This window comes from Silurus meridionalis, chromosome 9 (genome assembly GCF_014805685.1).
Source record: "Silurus meridionalis isolate SWU-2019-XX chromosome 9, ASM1480568v1, whole genome shotgun sequence".
NCBI classification, from domain to species: domain Eukaryota; kingdom Metazoa; phylum Chordata; class Actinopteri; order Siluriformes; family Siluridae; genus Silurus; species Silurus meridionalis.
In genome coordinates, this window is record NC_060892.1 from 2401996 (window position 1) to 2424941 (window position 22946).

At 43.6% G+C, this 22946-nt stretch overlaps 1 protein-coding gene across 2 annotated transcripts in view; it reads left to right on the plus strand.

Annotated features, from left to right (window-relative positions):
* kcnh1b (potassium voltage-gated channel, subfamily H (eag-related), member 1b) overlaps nt 1-22946 on the plus strand; it is a 60615-nt gene that overhangs the window by 31543 nt on the left and 6126 nt on the right. For both annotated transcript variants that reach the window (XM_046856868.1, XM_046856869.1), the window contains one exon: nt 5807-6003. In XM_046856868.1, the coding sequence (XP_046712824.1) occupies nt 5807-6003 (197 nt within the window). The remainder of the gene's footprint in view (nt 1-5806; nt 6004-22946) is intronic.

The window sequence follows — 22946 nt, forward strand, 5'->3', positions numbered from 1 at the left end:
GGAGAAACCAAAATGGCATCGCTTGAGGTTGAAAAAAATCCATTATATCGATTTGGGGGTGATTGATTGTCTAAAAAGTATTTAACCATTGCTTATAAATGTAGCGCAAAAATATTCATCAATTTATTAATTCTTTAAAAAAAAACCTTTGAGATGCATAAATTGTGCACCTTTTTTTTTTTTTTTGTGACTTGAAGGACAAATTGAAGTTTTGAGAATACCACTCTGTTTAGCAGAATGTCCACTGAATGAGATTGTACTAAAAAAAAGTATTTTTTTTTTTTGCTAATATAGATATATTTTTTGCTTTAATGGACCAGTTATGCTTTTGCATGGTATTGTAGTATTACAATGCATAAAGTCACAAAAATTTTTAATCCCACACTCGAAGGAATTGCTCTCCCGGGTATTTTTGTTCTCCATTTAAAATTTAAATACAATCTTTTCACTATGGCATAATCAATTCTGAAAGAGTGTACTTGGAGATGAGGATTGTAAGTCATTGTCCAATCCCACTAGAGCTACTTAAGAATCAGACCTGCAGCAAATAAGAGCTCAAAGAGGCTCATTTTTAGATGGTAATGAGATTGGAGTTATACATGGTGGAAAACAAAAATCTTCAAGACATCTTTCCGTACCAGAGAAGATGCCTAAACTAGAGCTTGTGGGCCAAAGAAGGTTTGTAGTGACCTTACATTTTCCCTGCCATGCACATCCTGTCTATACCATGCTACCAGAACACCTTTTCCACAAATTAACTAAGGCATTTAAAAAAAAACCCATTATTTTGCAGAAAACACACTGATCAAAATTAGAGAACAACAATGACTGTAGCATGGAAAAAGATTACAACAACATTTTCTGAAGGTTACAACAGTCAGCAATTAGTAGGAAGTGTCCAGGCCTCTGCTCTGAATGACTTCAGCACATCTGCAGCCACAGGACAGCACTAGTCTCTCACACTGCTCTGGTGTGATTTTGGTCCACTCTTCTTCCAGTCTCCTCCACAGTTCGGTGACTGTAGTGGGTTTCTTGGCCATAACTTTGCCACCAAGGATTTTCCAGAGGTTCTCTATTGGGTTGAGATCAGGACTCTGGGCGGGCCATGTCATTATTTCAATGTTTCAGTTTCAAGGAACTGCTTTACCTGTTTTGCTGTGTGACATGGAGCGTTGTCCTGCATGAACACTGCGGGCTGATTGGGTGATGAACGCAGGAAGGAACCATATGTTGTTGAAGAAGGTTCTGATAAACATTTGCATTCACTCTGCCATGTAGCTGTATAAGAGGCCCAACTCCTGCTGCAGAAAACATGCCCCAAACCATGACACTTCCTCCTCCACTTTTCACTAAATTCTTTACACACTTTGGGTTGCATCTTTCTCCAGTTTGTCGCCGAACATAATGTTTCCCATCGGACCCAAATAAATTAAACTTGCTTTCATCACTGAAGTGAACTTTGGACCAGTTCTCCTCTGTCCAAACAACATGCTCCTCAGCAAAGCTTAGTCTAGCCTTTTGATTCTTTCTGCTAATGAGAGGTTTGGTCACTGCAGAGTGGGCTTTCAGTCCAAATGCTCTTAAACGACGAGACACTGTATGACGAGACAGATCCTTACCCTGTTCAGCGCTGAACTGGTGAGCAATTCCAGCTGCAGTGTGGAAACGATTGCCCATTGAGATCCTCCGCAGTATCCTGTCCTCTCTCGTATTTGTCTTCCGTGGACGACCAGCCTTCTTGGCGGACTTGAATGAGTTTGTGATGTTGTAAAGATTCAATATTCTTGAAATCACAGATTTGGAACGACCAACTTGTCTTGCTATGGCTGATAGGGTCATCCCTTTGGCCTTCATCTGGTCAACCTGCTGCCGGAGGCTTTCAGTCACTATAGAACGGCCCACCATCATGCAGAGTCAGTGAAACTGGAAGTTAGGCTGCCAGTTAAATAGGGGTTGACAGATAATCAAGGAAATTATCACCAGGTACCAGATTAACACCAATAACTGGGAGGTATCTGAAAGTGTTCTCTAATTTTGATCAGTGTGTTTTCTGCAAAATAATGTTTTTTTTGGAAATGCCTTAGTTATTTTGTGGAAAAGGTGTTCTGGTAGCATGGAATAGACAGGACAAAAACTCGCTCAACTGTTGAGCAGTAAAGATGACATAATTTCAGAGTTGTTCAATTGTTTATAAATTGGTCTCTAATTTTGATCGCCAGTGTATAGTTAGAGGAGTGAAGAAAAGAGTGCAGGCAGGGTGGAGTGGGTGGAGAAGAGTGATAGCAGGAGTGATTTGTGATTGAAGAGTATCTGTGAGAGTGAAAGTTTATAGGACTGTGGTGAGACCTGAGATGTTGTATGTATTAGAGACAGTGGCATTGAGTAAAAGACAGGAGGTGGAGCTGGAGGTAGCAGAGCTGAAGATGTTGAGGTTTTCGTTGGGAGTGACGACGATGGACAGGATTAGAAATGAGTTTATCAGAGGGACAGCGCATGTAGGACGTTTTGGAGACAAAGTGACGGAGGTGTGATTGAGATGGTTTGGACATGTGCAGAGAAGGGACATGGGGTATATCAGTAGGAGAATGCTGAGGATAGAGCCACCAGGAAGGAGGAAAAGAGGAAGATGCATTCATTAAGCAAAGTCATGCTTTCTATTTATTTTTCAATATTTAATAATAAATAAGAGAAATAATGGCAACTTTATTTTTTTCATAATGGTTCGTATAATTTAACATTTCATTTTTGCCCTTCAGAGGAAAAATCACCTCTGCACTAGACATTGCATCCTCCATCCATCAGTAAGCTTTATAGCGCTTCCATGCTAAGCTGAGTGCTCTGAGACTTCTTAATGCGAGCATGCACATCTAAACTATCCTATAAGTCTCTTATGCTTAGTTCTCCTTTACAATCATACTCGTGTTCATTCTGCATTTGCACACAGCACCTTACATTGTCATTGTTACCGTTTTTTGGTTTGTTATACCTCATTTTGCACATTCTGCATTTCCCTTTTGCACATCTAAATATATTTGCACTCTTTTTTAAATACAACTTTATCATTATCTAATATATTTTATGATATCTTCTCGTATTTCTTTCTGTGTTATCCTAATTTATATTCATAGTCCCTTTTATCCAAAGCACAAATTTCTGAGCAGCTGATCAGTTTTGCATTTCACTGCAAGTTGTAGTCTGCATGCAACCATGTTTGAGACAAATTAAAAATCATGAGCTTGATCTTGAGCTTTAATATACCCATAAATAGTGCAATAAAATACACCAATTAAATTTTGTTTTTGGATTTATTGACTATGGTCATTAACAGTGTAGCCCAAAATAAAACACTGGAACAGTAAATTTGGTTTTTAGCCTAAAAGCTGCGTGAAACGTTAAAAAAAAAGCAACATCCTGAAACCATTTTTGCAGCAATGAAAAACAAAATTCGTCAACTACTTTAAAATGCAGCTGGAGCCGTGAAACTGCCATATAGAGTAACATACAGTTTTTCCATTATACATTATTATATAGTATTTATCCTTTGTTCCTTTAGCTCTGATCCTGGAATATGTTTTTTTTTATTCGTTTTTAAAGCTCCAGTGCAGAAAATGCCATGCATTTAGATCTCTTTACACTTGAGCGAGTAGCCTCAGGGCTTCCAGGCCACAGTCACTCTCACATAGTCCCACATAGTAAATTATTATTAGATCCATTTGCCTTTTAATTAACTTCATTTCTGAGGTTCAACTCCTTCAGCATTGAGACCGAACTCGGTTACAGTGTATTAGCCTCTGGTGTAGGATTTTATGGTGTAGGTGTAGGATGTGTCAAGACTGTAGACGGAAAGGTCAACCTTCCAACCTTTTTTTATTATAATTTTTTTTAACCATGCATCATTTTTACAATGCTATTTTTGTTATTGCTGTTTGAAATCTAAATTAAGATTATGGTGAGGATGATGAATGTGGTGAAGATGATGATGATGTTGTATGTTGCTTACTGGCAAAAAAAACACGTTAATTCTTCACATTGCATGAGCTTGGATGCTTTTAAGCACTCATAGTAATGAATATGTTTTCCCCTAGAATAAAACAAATACTCTTTAGCACAATGGATGCAACCAATGGATGCCTTTTGTTACTGGGGGGTGTGGTGGTGGTGGTGGTGGTGGGGGCTGCTTCAGATTCTTATTGTCACATGTGCTTCATGGTCTTTTGATGAATTCAATTGCAGTCGTACGCCAGCAGTCCTGCTGCCAGCTGCGTGCACACAGGAGGCACAGCCGCATTTTCATATGTATAGGCCCTGAATCTTAATATTGTGGGTTTGTGGTGGTGTAACTAATTACCATGTGAACTGTTTTCAGCGTGATGAGCTCACCATAGTGAGAGGGGAGATGGTAAGGGGATATATTAGGGGATATATTACGGGTGTAACGGTACATGAATTTGTAAAGGGCTTTGATTTTTTATTTTTTTTTGTGGAACATAGATAGTAAAAATCCGAGTTCCCTCAGGAACCTATTAAGTGGTGGACCGCAAGTTTGTTTAGTCTCCGCCTCGCACTTTGAGCGCTTTTTTTTTTTTTTAATTATTAAACTTGAAAACATACAAAACAATGCCAGGGGTATTAATAAAAAATAATAAACTAGAGTTAGTGTAGTGTCACTGTGGATCCTTACGGGAAAATTTTACTCTTCCCTTTAAATTGCATTTAAGTCTAGTATAAAATAACATTACACAGGGCTGTTGATTTTTAGTGTGTGCTTGTGGAGATTTGTGAAGCTTAATTCAACCATGATGGTGTTAATACAGTCAGATACCGATGTACGTGAGGTGAAGAGGCCTGGGTTGCAGTCAGCATTCACATCCCAATGGAGTTCAAGAGGGTTGAGGTCAGAGCTCTATAGAAGAAGATCTTCCACTCAAACCCATGTAAAGCATATCTTCATGAAGCCAGTTTTATGACTGGACATAGTCCATCTGTGGAGTAGAGCTCCTTGTACTTCAGGATATTTACAACACCGGGGTTCTCAAGAGGGCCTACTACATTATAAAGGACAATACACATCCGCAACACAATTTATTCACACTTGTGCTGTCTAAAAGACGTAACAGAAGTGTGAAGCCACAGAAAGAAAGACTTGCAAATAGTTTTTATCCACAAGCCATTACATTTTTTAATAGCTGCACCTTAAAATCCTTAAAATCCTCCTTTATCTCCTTTGTTTATTTTTTATTTTTTTGTTGTATGTCTTGTATTTCTTATTTATGGTCAGGGACCCAAGTCAAGTTTATTTCTATTGCGCTTTTCACAACAGACATTGTCTCAAAGCAGCTTTACAGAATTTAACAGTGAAGGTGAACGGCGTGTGTTTCTCCCTGATGAGCAGCAATGGAGACTGTCTAACATCTGAACATCTAAGGGAAAAACTCCCTTAGATGTTATGAGGAAGAAACCTTGAGAGGAACCAGACTCAAAAGGGGAACCCATCCTCATTTGGGTGATGGGACCCAGGCAAAGTAAGGATTTCATTGTACAGTTTAAACTGGTGTTTCTCTCATTTACAAGTCCAAGTGAAAGGAAAATGTAATCCTTCCGTATCCAAAGATGTTCTATACATTTGTGTGTCTCCATCTATATATCTGGAAAAGTCAGGTGTCCCAATATAGTGTATGTCAGAAAGCTATTATAATAGAAGGCCAATTTATTTTCAAACTTGATAAATGCTGACTTTTTTTGCACATTTATTGCACATATTTGTCGTGGACCTGCAGGTATTTCACTTCTCGCTCTCCTCCCTCAGGAAAAGGCGACGTGTTCGGAGACGTGTTCTGGAAGGAAGTGAACTTGGCACAGGCCTGCGCCAACGTACGCGCGCTAACCTACTGTGATCTTCATATCATCAAACGTGATGCCTTACAGAAAGTCCTGGAGTTCTACACGGCCTTCTCCAATCACTTCTCACGCAACCTGGTGCTCACCTACAATCTGAGGAAGAGGGTGAGTGAGAACTGTATTGAGAATTGCTTGTGTGAAATGAGGCTTAGCATTAGAAGCAGAAATCAAAACCACTGGTTTCATTTCTTTTTTGTTTCAAAATCCTTTACAGGGTCTTCGTGCTCCCTATTAGTTTGATCACATGAAACATTTCCTAGTGGGTGGTACACTTACCGTGGTGCAGCGTTCTATCGTTGTATAAATCATGTAACCGGGCCATTGTTCACTACGGTGTTGGATGTTGAATTTAATCAGCTAATCAGCTGCATGATCTTGCAGAGCACTGAATCAATCACAAACTCTTGGTGGGGTTTTTTTTTTGTAATATTGATGTACTGTAAATATTCTCTAGTCAATACAATCCAGCTCAGCTTATTGGCTTTTGTGCTAGATCAGCTTCTCCCAGCACAGGCATGTTCATCTTTTTGGCTGAGACTCAATTCAAATGCATGCTTTCGCTAGCTTTGTTCACCTCGGAGATTCAGGATCCATACATTATGTGAAGGGAAAGATGCTGGAAGATCTTTTACAGTCTGCAGTGATAACTATAAAGGTGATGCAACACCCTGGGCTTTTGCTGACAACTCCACTGAAGAACATGAAAGATTAAACTAATATAATATAATATAATAAGGAAAATGAGCAGAAAATTAAAGCCATACAATGAGTAATATTTTCACCTTAAACCCTGACCATGTTGAAGCTCTTGCAGAAAATAACACCACTTTTAGTCTCTTCTAGTAATTTCCATCAAGGTTCCTATAAATTCATAGATTTGTCTATATGCACTACTGCCTCAATGTCCAGATGAAGGCAACCAGCTTTCTGTTAAAAAATTCCAAGACAGAATTCACACTTCACCAATCATCACACAAACAACGGTGAAAAATAAGAGACCCACCACCATGATTTATAATGTGCGTGGGCGGTTTTATTCGTTTTTTATGGAATGTTTTTATTGCCCCTCGTGGAGTTTAATGCCATTTTAACTGCTGTTGTGTACTTTTTATTCATCCACTGATGTACTGGTTACCAACCAACTTCATCGTTTGTGCTAAAAAGATCCCTGTGGTGATGGATAATGTGTCTTAAATGAGTGTTTTTCATAAGACAACACAGAACATGTTTAAATGTAGTATAGAATATTTTTCAAATCAAACCTAAAACATTTGAAAGTCATGTTTCTTATTTTAGTCTCAATTCTCTTGAATGTTCTTCTTTCGGCTGCTCCCATTAGGGGTCGCCACAGCGGATCATCCCTCTCCATACCAGCCGTCCTCTACATCTGACTCTTTCACACCAACTACCTGCATGTCTTCAATCACCACATCCATAAACCTCCTCCTTGGTCTTTCTCTTTTCCTCCTTCTGGTGTCTCCATCCTCAGCATTCTCCTTCTGATATAACCCATGTCCCTCCTCTGCACATGCCCAAACCATCTCAATCTCACTTCCCTCTCCTTGTCCCCAAAACGTCCTACATGTGCTGTCTCTCTAATAAACTCATTTCTAATCCTGTCCATCCTCGTCATTCCCAATGAAAACCTCAACATCTTCAACTTTGCTACCTCCAGCTTCACCTCCGGTCTTTTATTTAATTCCACTGTTTTTAAACACCCACTCCACCCTGCCTGCACTCTTTTCTTCACTTCTCTAACACACTTTCCATTACTTTTCACTGTTGACCCCAGGTACCTGAACTCCTCCACCTTCTCTTCACCTCTTCTTCCTGCACCCACACCCCTCCACTGCCCTTCGTTTCATTCACACAAGTGCGTACATCCAGCTCTGCAGGCTCTTCTCAACCTGCTCCCTACGCTCGCCACAAACCAGAATATTATCTGCAAACATCATAGTCCAGGGAGACTCCTGTCTGATCTCATTCATCAATCTGTCCATCACCACTGCAAACAGGAAAGGGCTCAGAGCCCATCCTTGATGCAGTCTAACCTCCACCTTGAACCAGTCTGTCGTTCCTACTGCACACTTCACTGCTGTCACATTGTCCTCATACATGAACTGCACCACCCTCACATACTTTTCTGACACACCTGACTTCCTCATACAGTACCACAACTCCTCTCTCCACCCTGTCGTACGCTTTCTCTAAATCCACAAACACACAATGCAACTTCTTCTGACCTTCTCTATACTTCTCCATCAACATTCTCAAAGCAAATAATGCATCTGTGGTGCTCTTCCTCGGCATGAAATCATACTGTTTCTCACAGATGGTCATGTCTTCTCTCAGCCTGGCTTCCACTACTCTTTCCATAACTTCATGGTGTGACTGATCAACTTTATTCCCCTGTAGTTACTGCAGGTCTGCACATCTCCCTTATGCTTAAAGATCGGTACCAGCACACTCCTTCTCCATTCCTCAGGCATCCTCTCACCTTCCAGAATCTTATTTAACAATCTGGTTAAAAACTCCACTGCCATCTCTCCTAAACATCTCCATGCTTCTACCGGTATGTCATCTGGTCCAACCGACTTTCCACTCTTCATCCTCTTAATCTCTGCTCTCACTTTTTCCTTACTAATCCTATTCATTTCCTGCTTCACCATCTCCACATCATCCAACCTTCTCTCTTTCTCATTTTCCTTGTTCATCAGCTGTTCAAAATACTCCCTCCATCTTCTCAACACACTCTCCTCACTAGTCAACACATTTTCATCGCCATCTTTTATTGCTCTAACTTGCAGCACATCCTTCCCAGCTCGATCCCTCTGCCTGGCCAATCGCTACAAATCCTGTTCTCCTTCCTTAGTGTTCAACTTCCTTAGTGTTCAACTTCTCCTACAGCTCCTTATATGCCTTTTACATGGCTTTCGCCACATCCCTCTTCACCTGCTGCCGCATCTCCTTTTCTCATTACTCTGTCGATCCCAATCCGGTTGCGCCAACTTCTTTTTTTTTCCTTATGCTTTCCTGCACTTCCTCATTCCACAACCTCTCTTTGTCTTTCTTTCTATTTTCAGATGTCACACCAAGTACCTTTCTAGCTGTCTCCTTATCACATTTACATTTACATTTACATTTGCGGCATTTAGCAGATGCCACTTCTCATCCACTTATCACTTCTGCAGTAGTTTCCCAATCGTCCAGCACCTCTTCACCACCACCGAGCTCCTGTCTGACCTCTTCCCTGAACCTCACACTACAGTCTTCCTTCTTCAGTTTACACCATCTTATTCTTCTTACAGCCCTCACTCTCCTCCTCTTCTTCTTCTTCACCTCCAAAACCATCCTACAGACCACCATTTGATACTTTTTAGCTACACTGTCCTCTGCCAACACCTTACAGTCTCCAATCTCCTTTAGGTTGCATCTCCTACATAGAACATAGTCCACCTGTGTGCACCTTCTTCCACTCTTATACAGTATGTCACCCTATGATCCCCCTTCTTCTTAAAATAAGTGTTCACCACTGCCATTTCCATCCTTCGAGCAAAATCTACTACCGTCTGCCCTTCCACATTCCTCTCCTTAAAACCATACCCACCATCACCTCCTCATCACCTCTGTTCCCTTCACCTACATGCCCATTAAAGTCTGCCCCAATCACCAATCTTTCATTCCTAGGGTTACTCTCTACCACTTCATCTAACTCACTGAAAAATCTTTTCCTCCTCCTTCATTTTACAACCTTCATCCGCACAACTTGTGGAGCATAGGCACTGATGACATTTATCATTCCCCCTTCAACTTCATGTTCATCACCGTTCATCAGAAACTCTCTTTACCTCCACTACACTCTTACTGTACTCTTCCTTCAGAATCACCCCTACACCATTTTTCTTTCCATCCACACCATGAAAAAACAGTTTAATTCTGGAAATTTTGGTTTGTGATCCGCATATTTGATTGGGCACATGTTTTTATGCTGGATGCCCTTCCTAACGCAACCCTCCCCATTTATCCGGCTTGGGACCGGCACTAAGAGTGCATTGGCTTGTGCAAACCTAATGGCTGGGTACGCATTTCTCTTGAATGGTGCCAATAATACTGAACTGTTATGTGGACGAATTAAAATTGCACAGTATCTAAAATAACATATATATCATAATTATAATTATTATTATATATTATTATATATAATAATATTTAATTTTTTATTTTTTTACATAAAAGAACATCCCCAAACTGTTTCCACAAAGTCAGAGGCACTCAATTGTTTACAACGTCTTTGGATGTGGTGGCATTTCATTTTCCCTTCAGTTAAACTAGGACACCCAAACTTTCAAGTCATGTGTGCACAAAACCAGCTCCATGAAGATATGCTTTACATGGGTTGGACTGGAGGATCTTGAGCCCTATCAAATGCTTTTGGATGAATGTAAACGTTGACTGAACCCCAGGCCTCCTCACCTCACCTACATCTGTACCTGACTTTACACACACCCACAAATCTCTACAAGCACACTCTAAAATCTAGTGGAACATCTTTCTAGAAGAGTAAAGGTTATTACAATAGCAAACAGAATAAATGTGATTAAAAAATGTGCCAAAAAGCCCAATGATCAGTTATGCTCAGGTGTCCACAAACGTTACTCCATATAATGAATCTCAAGGGCATTTTCATCCAGTTCGTAATTGCTTTAACAGCTGGTCATCAGTCAAATTTTGACAGGCTGTTTTACCTGCAGCGAGATGAATAATCACTGTGCCAATCCATACATTTTGTTAAGGTGCCTTGGATTTGTAAATTGTAAATGAAAAGAGCATCACACATTTTCCTTTCAGTAGGAAACCAATGTTGTGCTGCCATCAACGTAACAGTCTTATTGGTTTAGATAACAAAATCCTCCGTAAGCCTCTTAGCTGAGATGCAATGACATTATCCTCTGAGCTTTTTAAAGAGGATAATCATATTATGTTGGGTGTACTTACCTCAAAATCTTAATTGGGACATGTAAAGAGATATGAAGAGAGACAAAATGGCTCACCAACAGCATTTTAAAAGTATAAAATACACTATTTACCGATTAGAGCACCTGAATTTTCAAATGCTGCTGGAAATTGTAACTCCATAAAGCTGATTTGTCAGCAGGTGTTGATTAGTTTCATATCACAGCAGCCTTGATAGCACTTGTTAAAAAGGCATAATTGTTTGATAAGGTGAATGAGTCTCCAGTGCCAGAGCTTTTTAACAGTCATTGTAGAACAGTTTTGTTAGATATGCAATAAATCCATCAATTATTAAAGAGTATAATGTGTTGCCCAATATACAGTTTGGGAGATGTTTTCACTTCTAATTTATATACTGACATTCCTGATTGTGAGCAGTTGGTTTCTCTCTTTCTCTCTTTTTCTTTTTCCCCTTTTCAATTCAATTCAATTCAATTCAATTCAATTCAATTCATGAGTGCTATTAGCAATGGACATTGTCTCAAAGCAGCTTTACAGAGATAAAGCAGAGATAAAGCAGAATTTACTGTATACACTTAGTGCCTATACATTTTTTCTTTATAATTTTAACTTGATCTCTAATGAGAAAATTAGTGGTGACTGTGGCAGTGGTGGACGAAGTACACATACCATGTAGCAAAATAATAATCTAATAAAATTAAACTTTTACTTGTGTAAAAGTAGAAAAGTATTTGCCTTCAAATGTAATTAGGTTTCTAAAGTCCTATGATTTATTATTGCTGTAATGTTCCTATGATCATTTATGCCACAAGACTCTAATGTTACACATATTACACTGATTTATTAATAGAATGATATTAATGAGTCAAACACTGATTGATTTCTATTACAATTATCATGAGCCCAAAACCTTCTCTTTAACTACTTAAAAAAATCGTACAAATAAGCTCACGGGTGTTGTGGCGAGTTTGAATCAGGTGTTTCTTTCTGTTGAACTGACTCTGAAATGTATGTTGGTGATAAGTAGATGCCACCATACAGCAATCAAAACAAGTTTAAAACAGAGTGCACACTTGACCCTGATTGGTGGCTTGCTGCGTGTTTGACCAGTTAAGTTTTTGTCCTCTTAAATAAAAAGAAATGACTGATTTCGCAAAATGTAGTTGGGTGAAAAAAGTAAGATATTTGACTTTGAAATGTAGTGAAGTTCAAGTAAAAGTTTTCCCAAATTAAAATACTTGAGTGAAATTGGCAGTTAACAACCCACTAATTAAGAAACCTGACCTTGACCTTCGTCAGCTGTTCAACTACAGGCCAATATCAAACCTTTCCTTTATCTTCAAGATTTTAGAAAAGGTTGTAACAGTTCTGCTCACATCTACTTAGTGATAACCTTTTTGAAATGTATCAGTCAGGATTTATTTAAATGACCTGTTATTTGCCTCTAATCAGGGCTGTGTCTCCTTACTTGTTTGCTCAACCTTAGTGCAGCCTTTGACACCACAGATCATAATCTCCTCCTTGCTAGACTAGAAAATGTTGTTGGAATAAAGGAAACAACTCTCTCCTGGCTCAGGTCATATCTGGCTGACCGCTATCAGTTTGTTGACGTAAACGGTGAGTTCTCCACACTCTCTGAGGTAAAATTAGGTGTTCCGCAAGGATGTGTCTTAGGCCCACTGCTTTTCTCTTTATATATGCTGCCTCTGGGTGAAATTATACATAAACATGGTATTCGCTTCCATTGCTATGCTGATGATACACATATGAATATTTCAGCAAAGCCAGATGAGAGAGATCAACATAATGTTGAGGAGTGTGTGAAGGACATTAGACAGTGGATGCTTGATAACTTCCTTCTGCTCAACTAGGATAAGAAGGAAGTCCTTTTACTAGGACCACATACAGCTTGAAGTAAACCTTCCGATTATGTAGCATCTCTGGATTGTCTTTTTATCTTAGTGTGTACAGCAGTCAAAGACCTTGGTGTGATTATTGACCCTAGTCTTTCCTTTGAGGCTCATATAAATAATATTACCATGATCGCCTTCTTTCATCTCAGAAATATTGCTACAATTAGAAATATGATGTCGTTACAGGATGCAGAAAAACTAGTTCATGCTTTTGTTACATATAGATTAAACTACTGTTACGCTTTACTGTCTGGGTGTTTGAGCAAGTGCATAAATAAGCTTCAGTTAGTTCAGAATGCAGCAGCAAGAGTTCTTACTAGATCTAGAAAATATGACAATGTCAGCCCTGTTTTAATCAGTCTACACTGCTCCCAATCAAATCTCGCATTGATTATAAAATACTACTACTGACGTGAAAAGCACTTAACGGTCTCGTGCCACAGTATCTAAATGAACTTCTGTACCATTATGATCCCCGTACTTACTCGGATCAAAAAGTGCAGGCTATTTGTTGGTACCTCAAATCATGAAGACTACAGCAGGGGGCAGATATTTCTCTTATAAAGCCCCACAGTTATGAAACAGTCTTCCAATTAGTGTTCGGGACTTAGACACAGTCTTAGTGTTTAAGTCGAGGCTGAATACATACTTATTTAGTCAAGTCTTTTTATTGTTAGGTTTTTCTTTGGTAAAAGAGCAGATCTGTTAGGATCATTGATATAAGATTGTTTTGATGAACTGGGATATTTGTATGCTGTCGTCCCCTCACGATTTTATTCAGGTTTGTTGGCGGGCCGTCTCTTATCCCAAAGATCCCTCATGTCTGTGATACCTTCTGGCTCTTCCTTTTATTTATGCTGCCATAGTGAGTATTGCCAGAATTTTCAACTGCAGTGTCCTTAACTTTTATACAACAATAAGGATACTTAATAATCCATAACCTTCTCTCCCAGTCAACCCCTCTTCTCTCTCTCTCTTTCTCTCGGTCGAGTTAAACATGCTCTTGAGGTACCAGTGACCACTGTTCCTGCCCCTCTCCTCGGGTTTGCCCGCTTCATCCCGGCCTGCCTCTGGATGGTGTTCTATTTGATTGGAGGTGACTCTGTGCAGCTGGGGATGGTTTCTCATCAACGGCCTGGGGTTCCATGAATGAGTAAGAACAGGACCTTCGAGGATTTGGATTTGGACTGTAGTAAATGTCAACAGTCTGCTACACTGACTCAGGACTACAGTTTGCATCTGATCACCATCACTGCACCTCAACACTGTTTAGCTGTAATAAATGGACATTCAGTGACACCCAGATGAGGATGGGTTTCCCTCTTGAGTCTGGTTCCTCTCTAAGGTTTTTTCCCTATGCCATCTTGGGGAGTTTTTCTTTGCCACAGTCACCACCAGCTTACTCATCAGGGACAAATGTTCACATAAAGAACATCTTTAAGACTTGCTTTAAGACAATTTTCATTGTAATTGAATTGAAATTGAACTGAAATATAGAAACACGGAAAAGCTACTTAAGTACGGTAACTTTTAGTTTGTTACCGTCCACCACTGGACTGTGTCAAAGAAAAAGTTATCATGAGGAAGAAACCTTGAGAGGACCCTCACTCAAAAGAGAACCGATCCTTATCACATGTCCATTTATTACAGTTCCAACATTGTTGAGGTGTACTGTTCAGTGATGGATGCTTAAATGCAAAACTGTTTATGCAAACTGTGGTTTTGAGCCCATTGTAGCAGACTCTTAATATTAATTACAGTCCAAATCCATCTGTAAAAGTTCTTGAGTTGCTCAGTAACTTCATGAATCTTTAGGCTGTTCATGTGGAACCATCCCCAGCTGTACAGAGTGTCTCTAATTGTAGAGAAGGGATGAAACATTCAGATCTGTAGAGAAGAAAGGGACAGGAACATGAGCCGACTGCTGCTCTCTTTTTCGTTTCTTTCCTCCGCCTTGCTTTCTCCTCTCTTTAGGATACCCCTATCCTTTTTCAGTTCCATCCTTCCTTACTCTGCCCACCCGCTCGCTTCTTTATTATCGATCCGTAGTGAAGACTGCAGAGTGCGTGTCAGCGTGTGTAAGTGCTCTAATGTGTTCAGACAGCACAGTGTGACGTGTGTGACCCTCACTGCCCTGTACAATGGCTAAATAATATATGGCTCTGTCTCGCTGTGTCCACAACACCTGCTCTTCTCCACTACATGAGAAAGACTAGTCTGAGTAACTGTTCAGAGCTTAAAGATGTGGCCTAAATACCTAAGAAGAGAAAAACTGATGAAGGTAGACCAACTGACAAAATTGACTGACAGATCATTGATTTGTGTGTTTCCTGTGATTGTTATAGTCTTTACTGTGTGTTCTGTTTAATCCGTGTAGAATTAAACATTATATAACCAATGAACTTATGGATTTAATCTCATATGATTTTTTTTTCCCCACACACTTTGGCTGACTTTGTGTCAAAATATCTTGTGCTTTTTACTGTTGATAATAGTTTCCCTTAACATTTTGTTTGTGGTTGGTTATAAGTAAATATATTGGTTATATGATAGCCATTGAGTCTACTGATTTATCAGTATTCTATGTCATTAAAATGAATAGAGGCATGCGTTACAAAGTGATTATAAATGAGAAAGGAATGATTTATATCAAGTAATGAATTAATTTATTGCCCACTGTTTTCAGCTTTGTGCATTTGGCATTATGGTGGTCTATTGGTTAGGATGCGGCGCTCTCACCGCTGCGACCGGGTTGATTCGGTCAGGAACCAACCCCAGCCACTCTTAGTGCCGGTCCCAAGCCCAGATAAATGGGGAGGGTTGCGTTAGGAAGGGCATCCAGTGTATGAACATGTGCCAAATCAAACATGCGGATGATCTGCTGTGGCGACCCCTAATGGGAGAAGCCGAAAGAAAGTTTTTAAAGTTATGAGGAATGTTTACAGGGAATTCTTACTTAAAGCACAAGAAATGGTTTATGGATATGTGTGATGTTAATGCCGATTGTCCTCCTAATTGCTTTAAAAATAGAACATGTAATCCGTTGGTATTTGTACATACACTGTAGTGATATACCATATGATGCAACATTGTCCACCATTGTTGCTACCCTACGAATAAATGGATGTGGTAGCATTAAATTTTCTCTTCATTTGGACTAGGAGGCTCAAACCTGTTCCAGCATGACAATACCCCTGTGCACAAAGACAGCCCCATAAACATATGCTTTACATTGGTTGGAGTGGAAGATCCCTAGCTATAGAGGTCTGAACCCTACTGAGCATTTTTGGATATATTTCTCATGCCGACTGCACTCCTGGCCTCCTCACTTCACCTACATCAGTACCTGACTTTAATAACACCTTTGCAGCTGAATAAATCTCCAGAAATCTCCATAAGCACACTCCAAAATATAGTTGAACACCATCCTGGAAGAGTGGATGGTATTAAAACAGTAAATGGGGGCAAAATGTCGAAAGGGATGTTCAAAAAAGCACATACAGGTACCAATCTTATACTATATATATACGTTTCTATAGTGTATGTATTTGATCTCAACTAATAAACAACCCCAATTACAGAGAATTTGCAAAAACCATAAACTGTAAGTAAAAACACAATGCAATGATTTGCAAATCTCATTTACAATAGAAAACCTATCGAAATTGAAACTGAATAATTGTACCATTGCACCAGGAAAAAAAGGTAATTTGAAAATAATCGCTGACACACGTTTCAAAAAAGTTAGGACAGGGACACGTTTGCCGCTGTGTAACATCCCCTTTTCTGTTAATAAAAGTTTGTATACATCTGGGAACTGAGGAGACTAAGTGCTGGAGTTTCGTGAGAGGAATGTTGTCCCATTCGTGTCTGATACAGGATTCTTTCTGCTCAACAGTCCTGGGTCTTCTTTGTCATATTTTTTGTTTTATGATGGGCAAAATGTTTTCAAATGGTGAAGAGTCTTGAGTGCAGGCAGGCCAATTCAGCACCCATTCTCTTCTAGTATGAAACCAGGCTATTGTAATAGATGCTTAAAATGGTGTAGCATTGTCTTGCTGAAATGTACAAGGCCTTCCTTGAAAAAGACATTGTTTGGATGAAAGCATGTTGATTAAAACCTCTCTCTATATCTTTCAGCATTGATGGAGCCTTTCCAGATAAAAGGCTCCTTCCAAGTAAAAGCTGGCCATTATATAGGCACCCCAATACCATCAGGGATGCAGCCTTTTAGGTGCTGATGATGGTCCCTCTCCTCTTTAGTCCAAAGGATGTAGCAATTATGCTTTACAAAAGAATTTCAAAGTTTCAAACAGTTTTCCACTTTTTTCAATCCAGTCTAAGTGAGTTTAGCCCAGAGAAGGTGGGGCATTTCTTGATCATGTTCACACAAGCATTCTGTTATGCGCGGCACAGAGGCGGAAGCCGGAGTAACGGCAAACAGAGACTTTATTTGAACAAGGGCAGAGCCAACACAAAAACACCCGTGCAGTTCGGGATAATCCGGAAATGGAGCAGTTCAGATAATAAACATCCACGGTGCGTTATGGAGGAAGCGCGGCACGGAGGGAAGCGACGGGGAAGCGTCGGTAGTCCGAGGCGCGGGGAAGCGAGCAGCGGCCGTGGGTGGCGAGAAGTCCGGGCGAAGAAGGCACGTTGCGGGAGAAGCACAAGCGCGAACACACACAGCATAATCCTGCAAGACCACGCCGCGAGCGTACAATAACGGACCCGGAATGTGGGTGAGTGAGTGGTTTATATGGTGGCAGGAAATGAGAGGATAACGTGCTTCAGCTGTGTGCGATTTGCGCTGCGTGCTTGGGAGAGCGGCAAAGGCAGCCTCTGAAGGAGGCGTGGCAGGCGGATTCCTGACACCACCCCAAAGGCGGCACGGGCGCCCCAAGCCGCCAACAGCCCGGTGGGCCCGGGCAGTCGGAGGAGGGCCTCCAGTCCTCCAGGGTCAGGGACCCGGACGGAACCGTCACGGAGCCAGGACGGAACACAGCCCCACGCGGAGGCCAGGAACGGGGCGAGGTCCTTGCTGCCGACTGGAGGCGGAGAGACGGCCATCACGGAGCCCTGGGCGGCGCGGCGTCCCAGCGGAGACAGGAGGCGGAGAGGCGACCCCTGCGGAGACCCGGGCGGGCGGCGTCCTGGGCGGAGACAGGAGGCGGAGAGACGCCATCCGCGGAGCTCTGGAGCAGGCTGACACCACCAGCGGAGACTGGAGGCGGAGTGCTGCCCTCAGCGGAGCTCAGGAGCGGAGCCATGCCCTCAGCGAAACCCGGCTGCTGAACGACCTCCCCTGCGGTGGTCTGGAGCTGAGAGGCGGTAGCCCTGGAGACCTGACATGGCCAGGCGTCCCTGGCAGCAACCTGGAGCGGACGGCGTTACCCAGGAAGGACAGGAACGGGACCTCATCACCCACGGGGACCTGGAGTGGAGAGAAAACATCGGTGACTACTGGAAGCAGGGCATAGCTATCGACGGGGCTTACCAGCTGGAAGGCCTTCTAGACGGAGCCCGGAGATGGAGCGACGTCCCTGTCCGAGTACAGCGGTTGAGTCGTGACCTCGTCAGGATTTGTCGGTGCGACGTCAACCTCCCTGGAACTCAGGAGTGACCTGTCTTCGTCCAGGGAGCTTGGAGACAGGATGTCACCATGAGAGGGGTCCCGAGGCGAGCCGTCACCTTGTGAGAGGCTGTGGGGCGAGCCGCCGCCTTCGGATGAAGCCGGGAGCAGCGGTTCGACATCCCTTTCGCAGTCCCGGAACTGAGGTGAGAGCTCTGGGAATCCCTTGGGAAGAGAGACGGTCCGTGACGTAGTTTCGCCTACTGAGTGCTCGTGGGGTGAGCCGTCACTTCGTGGGAGACTGTGGGGCGAGCTGTCACCTTCGGATGACAGAAGTGACCTGTCCTTGTCCAGGGAGCGTGGAGACAGGATGTCACCGTGAGAGGGGTCCTGAGGCGAGCCGCCACCGAGGGAGGAGCCCGGGAACGAGGCGTCGCCGTGGGAGGAGCTCGGAAGCGAGGCGTCGCCGTGGGAGGGGCTCTGTGACATGACTTTGTCTTCAGAGTGCTCGTGGGGCGAGCCGTCACCTTTTAGGAGACTGTGGGGCGAGCCGTCGCCTGCAGGTGAAGCCAGGGGCAGCGGTTCGACGTCCCTTTCGCAGTCTCGGAGCGGAGTGGAGAGCTCTGGAAAACGAGAGGTGGCATCGTCCTCAGGGAGACTGTGGGGCGAACCGTCGCCTTTGGTGGAGCCCGGGGGCAACGGGACGTCTTCCCTTTCGCAGTCTCGGAGCGGAGTGGAGAGCTCTGGAAAACGAGAGGTGGCATCGTCCTCAGGGAGACTGTGGGGCGAACCGTCGCCTTTGGTGGAGCCGGGGCAGCGGTTCGGCGTCCCTTCGCAGTCTTGGAGGCGAGTTGTGCGCTCCAGGATCCCCTTGGATGCAGAGGTATGCTCGGGACGCGTTGGCGTGGAACCGGGCTTTCCTTGGGAATCAGGAGCGGAGCAGAGTTCTCGTCAGGGTCCTGGAGCAAAGAGGAGCACTCTTGGCGGCCTAGGAGCGGAGAGGAGCTCGCCTGGAGACCCTGGGACAAAGCTGAGCTCTCGGGGACTCTCTGCGGCGGAACCGAGTTCTCGGGGACTCTCTGCGGAACCGAGCTGGGACTCTCTGCGGAACCGAGCTGGGACTCTCTGCGCGGAACCGAGCTCTCGGGGACTCTCTGCGGCGGAACCGAGCTCTCGGGGACTCTCTGCGGCGGAACCGAGCTCTCGGGGACTCTCTGCGGAACCGAGCTCGGGACTCTCTGCGGCGGAACCGAGCTCTCGGGGACTCTCTGCGGCGGAACCGAGCTCTCGGGGACTCTCTGGAGCGGGACCGAGCTCTCGGGGACTCTCTGGAGCGGAACCGAGCTCTCGGGTTCGCTCATGGACAGAGAGGAACTCACGGGTTCGCTCCGGGACAGAGAGGAGCTCACGGGTTCGCTCAGGGGCAGAGAGGAGCTCACGGGTTCGCTCAGGGACAGAGAGGAGCTGTCACGGAGGTCCTGGGACGGGACAGAGCTCTCACGGAGGTCCTGGGACAGAGAGGAGCTCACGGGTTCGCTCCGGGACAGAGAGGAGCTCACGGGTTCGCTCAGGGACAGAGAGGAGCTCACGGGTTCGCTCGGGGACAGAGAGGAGCTCACGGGTTCGCTCCGGGACAGAGAGGAGCTCACGGGTTCGCTCCGGGACAGAGAGGAGCTCACGGGTTCGCTCAGGGACAGAGAGGAGCTCACGGGTTCGCTCCGGGACAGAGAGGAGCTCACGGGTTCGCTCAGGGACAGAGAGGAGCTGTCACGGAGGTCCTGGGGCGGGACAGAGCCGTCCTGGATGGCCTGGAGTACGGCGGTGATCCCTGGAGAACCTGAGGCGGAGCGGACCTCCTGGAGGGCCTGCAGCAGGGCGGAGACCTCCTGGAAGCTCTGGCGCGGAACAGCGTTCTCGGGGCCAGGGGTGAGGAGATGGAGGTCAGCCGTGGTCATCCCAAGTTCCTTGGTGAGCAGCTGCAGGAACCGGGCGCAGGAGAGAAACTCTCCTCCAGTCGCATCCCACAACTCACTGGCAAGAGAGAGTGCTTCCCCAGTCAGTAGAGATGTGGAGGCGATCTTAGCACTCTCCGTGGGAAGCTGGACGGATCGCCTCCATGTAACCTTCTACGCTCCGTAAAAACACGCTCCACTCAGCCCTGTTGCCGGAGAAGCGAGCCGGGAGTCCTATGACGTCATTTGGGGGGCGTGGCGCTGCCGAGCGTGCCCGAGAAGCGGCTGCGAGCTTCCGGGTTTTCCGGGCGGAGCTTGGCTGCCGCTTGACCGCGGCTGAACGAACCCGACCTCCGAGACACGGCTCGCGCCGGGACCACGGCGTTAACCCGATCATGTCCTTTTCCTTTTTTTTTTTTTTTTTTTTTGTCCTTTTTTTCTTTGTCCGATATTCCTATTTCAGGGGTCCGTTATTCTGTTAGGCGTGGCACAGAGGCGGAAGCCGGAGTAACGGCAAACAGAGACTTTATTTGAACAAGGGCAGAGCCAACACAAAAACACCCGTGCAGTTCGGGATAATCCGGAAACGGAGCAGTTCAGATAATAAACATCCACGGTGCGTTATGGAGGAAGCGCGGCACGGAGGGAAGCGACGGGAAGCCCGGATAAATTGGGGAGGGTTGCTTTAGGAAGGGCATCCAGCGTAAAACGTGCCAAATCAAAACATGCGGAGGATCCGCTGTGGCGACCCCTAACGGGAGAAGCCGAAAGGAAGTTTTTAAGGAATGTTTGGTTTCCTGGTGGTCTGTTGGTTAGGATGCGGCGCTCTCACCGCTGCGACCGGGTTTGATTCGGTCAGGAACCATCCCCAGCCACTCTCAGCGCCGGTCCCAAGCCAGGATAAATGGGGAGGGTTGCGTTAGGAAGGGCATTCAGTGTATGAACATGTGCCAAATCAAACATGCGGATGATCTGCTGTGGCGACCCCTAATGGGAGAAGCCGAAAAAAAGTTTTTAAAGTTATAAGGAATGTTTACAGGGAATTCTTACTTAAAGCACAAGAAATGGTTTATAGATATGTGTGATGTCAATGCCCATTGTCCTCCTAATTGCTTTAATAATAGAACATGTAATCCGTTGGTATTTGTACATACACTATAGTGATATACCATATGATGCAACATTGTCCACCATTGTTGCTACCCTACGAATAAATGGATGTGGTAGCATTACATTTTCTCTTCATTTGGACTAGGAGGCTCAAACCTGTTCCAGCATGACAATACCCCTGTGCACAAAGACAGCCCCATAAACATATGCTTTACGTTGGTTGGAGTGGAAGATCCCTGGCTATAGAGGTCTGAACCCTACTGAGCATTTTTGGATATATTTCTCATGCCGACTGCACCCCTGGCCTCCTCACTTCACCTACATCAGTACCTGACTTCAATAACACCTTTGCAGCTGAATAAATCTCCAGAAATCTCCATAAGCACACTCCAAAATATAGTTGAACACCATCCTGGAAGAGTGGATGTTATTAAAACAGTAAATGGGGGCAAAATGTCGAAAGGGATGTTCAAAAAAGCACATACAGGTACCAATCTTATACTATATATATACGTTTCTATAGTGTATGTATTTGATCTCAACTAATAAACAACCCCAATTACAGAGAATTTGCAAAAACCATAAACTGTAAGTAAAAACACAATGCAATGATTTGCAAATCTCATTTACAATAGAAAACCTATCGAAATTGAAACTGAATAATTGTACCATTGCACCAGGAAAAAAAGGTAATTTGAAAATAATCGCTGACACACGTCTCAAAAAAGTTAGGACAGGGCCACGTTTGCCGCTGTGTAACATCCCTCTTTTTCTGTTAATAAAAGTTTGTATACATCTGGGAACTGAGGAGACTAAGTGCTGGAGTTTCGTGAGAGGAATGTTGTCCCATTCGTGTCTGATACAGGATTCTTTCTGCTCAACAGTCCTGGGTCTTCTTTGTCATATTTTTTGTTTTATGATGGGCAAAATGTTTTCAAATGGTGAAGAGTCTTGAGTGCAGGCAGGCCAATTCAGCACCCATTCTCTTCTAGTATGAAACCAGGCTATTGTAATAGATGCTTAAAATGGTGTAGCATTGTCTTGCTGAAATGTGCAAGGCCTTCCTTGAAAAAGACATTGTTTGGATGAAAGCATGTTGATTAAAACCTCTCTCTATATCTTTCAGCATTGATGGAGCCTTTCCAGATAAAAGGCTCCTTCCAAGTAAAAGCTGGCCATTATATAGGCACCCCAATACCATCAGGGATGCAGCCTTTTAGGTGCTGATGATGGTCCCTCTCCTCTTTAGTCCAAAGGATGTAGCAATTATGCTTTACAAAAGAATTTCAAAGTTTCAAACAGTTTTACACTTTTTTCAATCCAGTCTAAGTGAGTTTAGCCCAGAGAAGGTGGGGCATTTCTTGATCATGTTCACACAGGCATTCTTTTTTGCATGATATAGCTTCACCTTTTCGCATTTGTGGATGACATGTCAAACTGTTTGCACAGACACTGATTTTTGGAGGTGTTCCTCGGTCTGTGCAGTGCACCAGCATCCAGTATTGGTTTTATTCCTTGTCCTTTTAT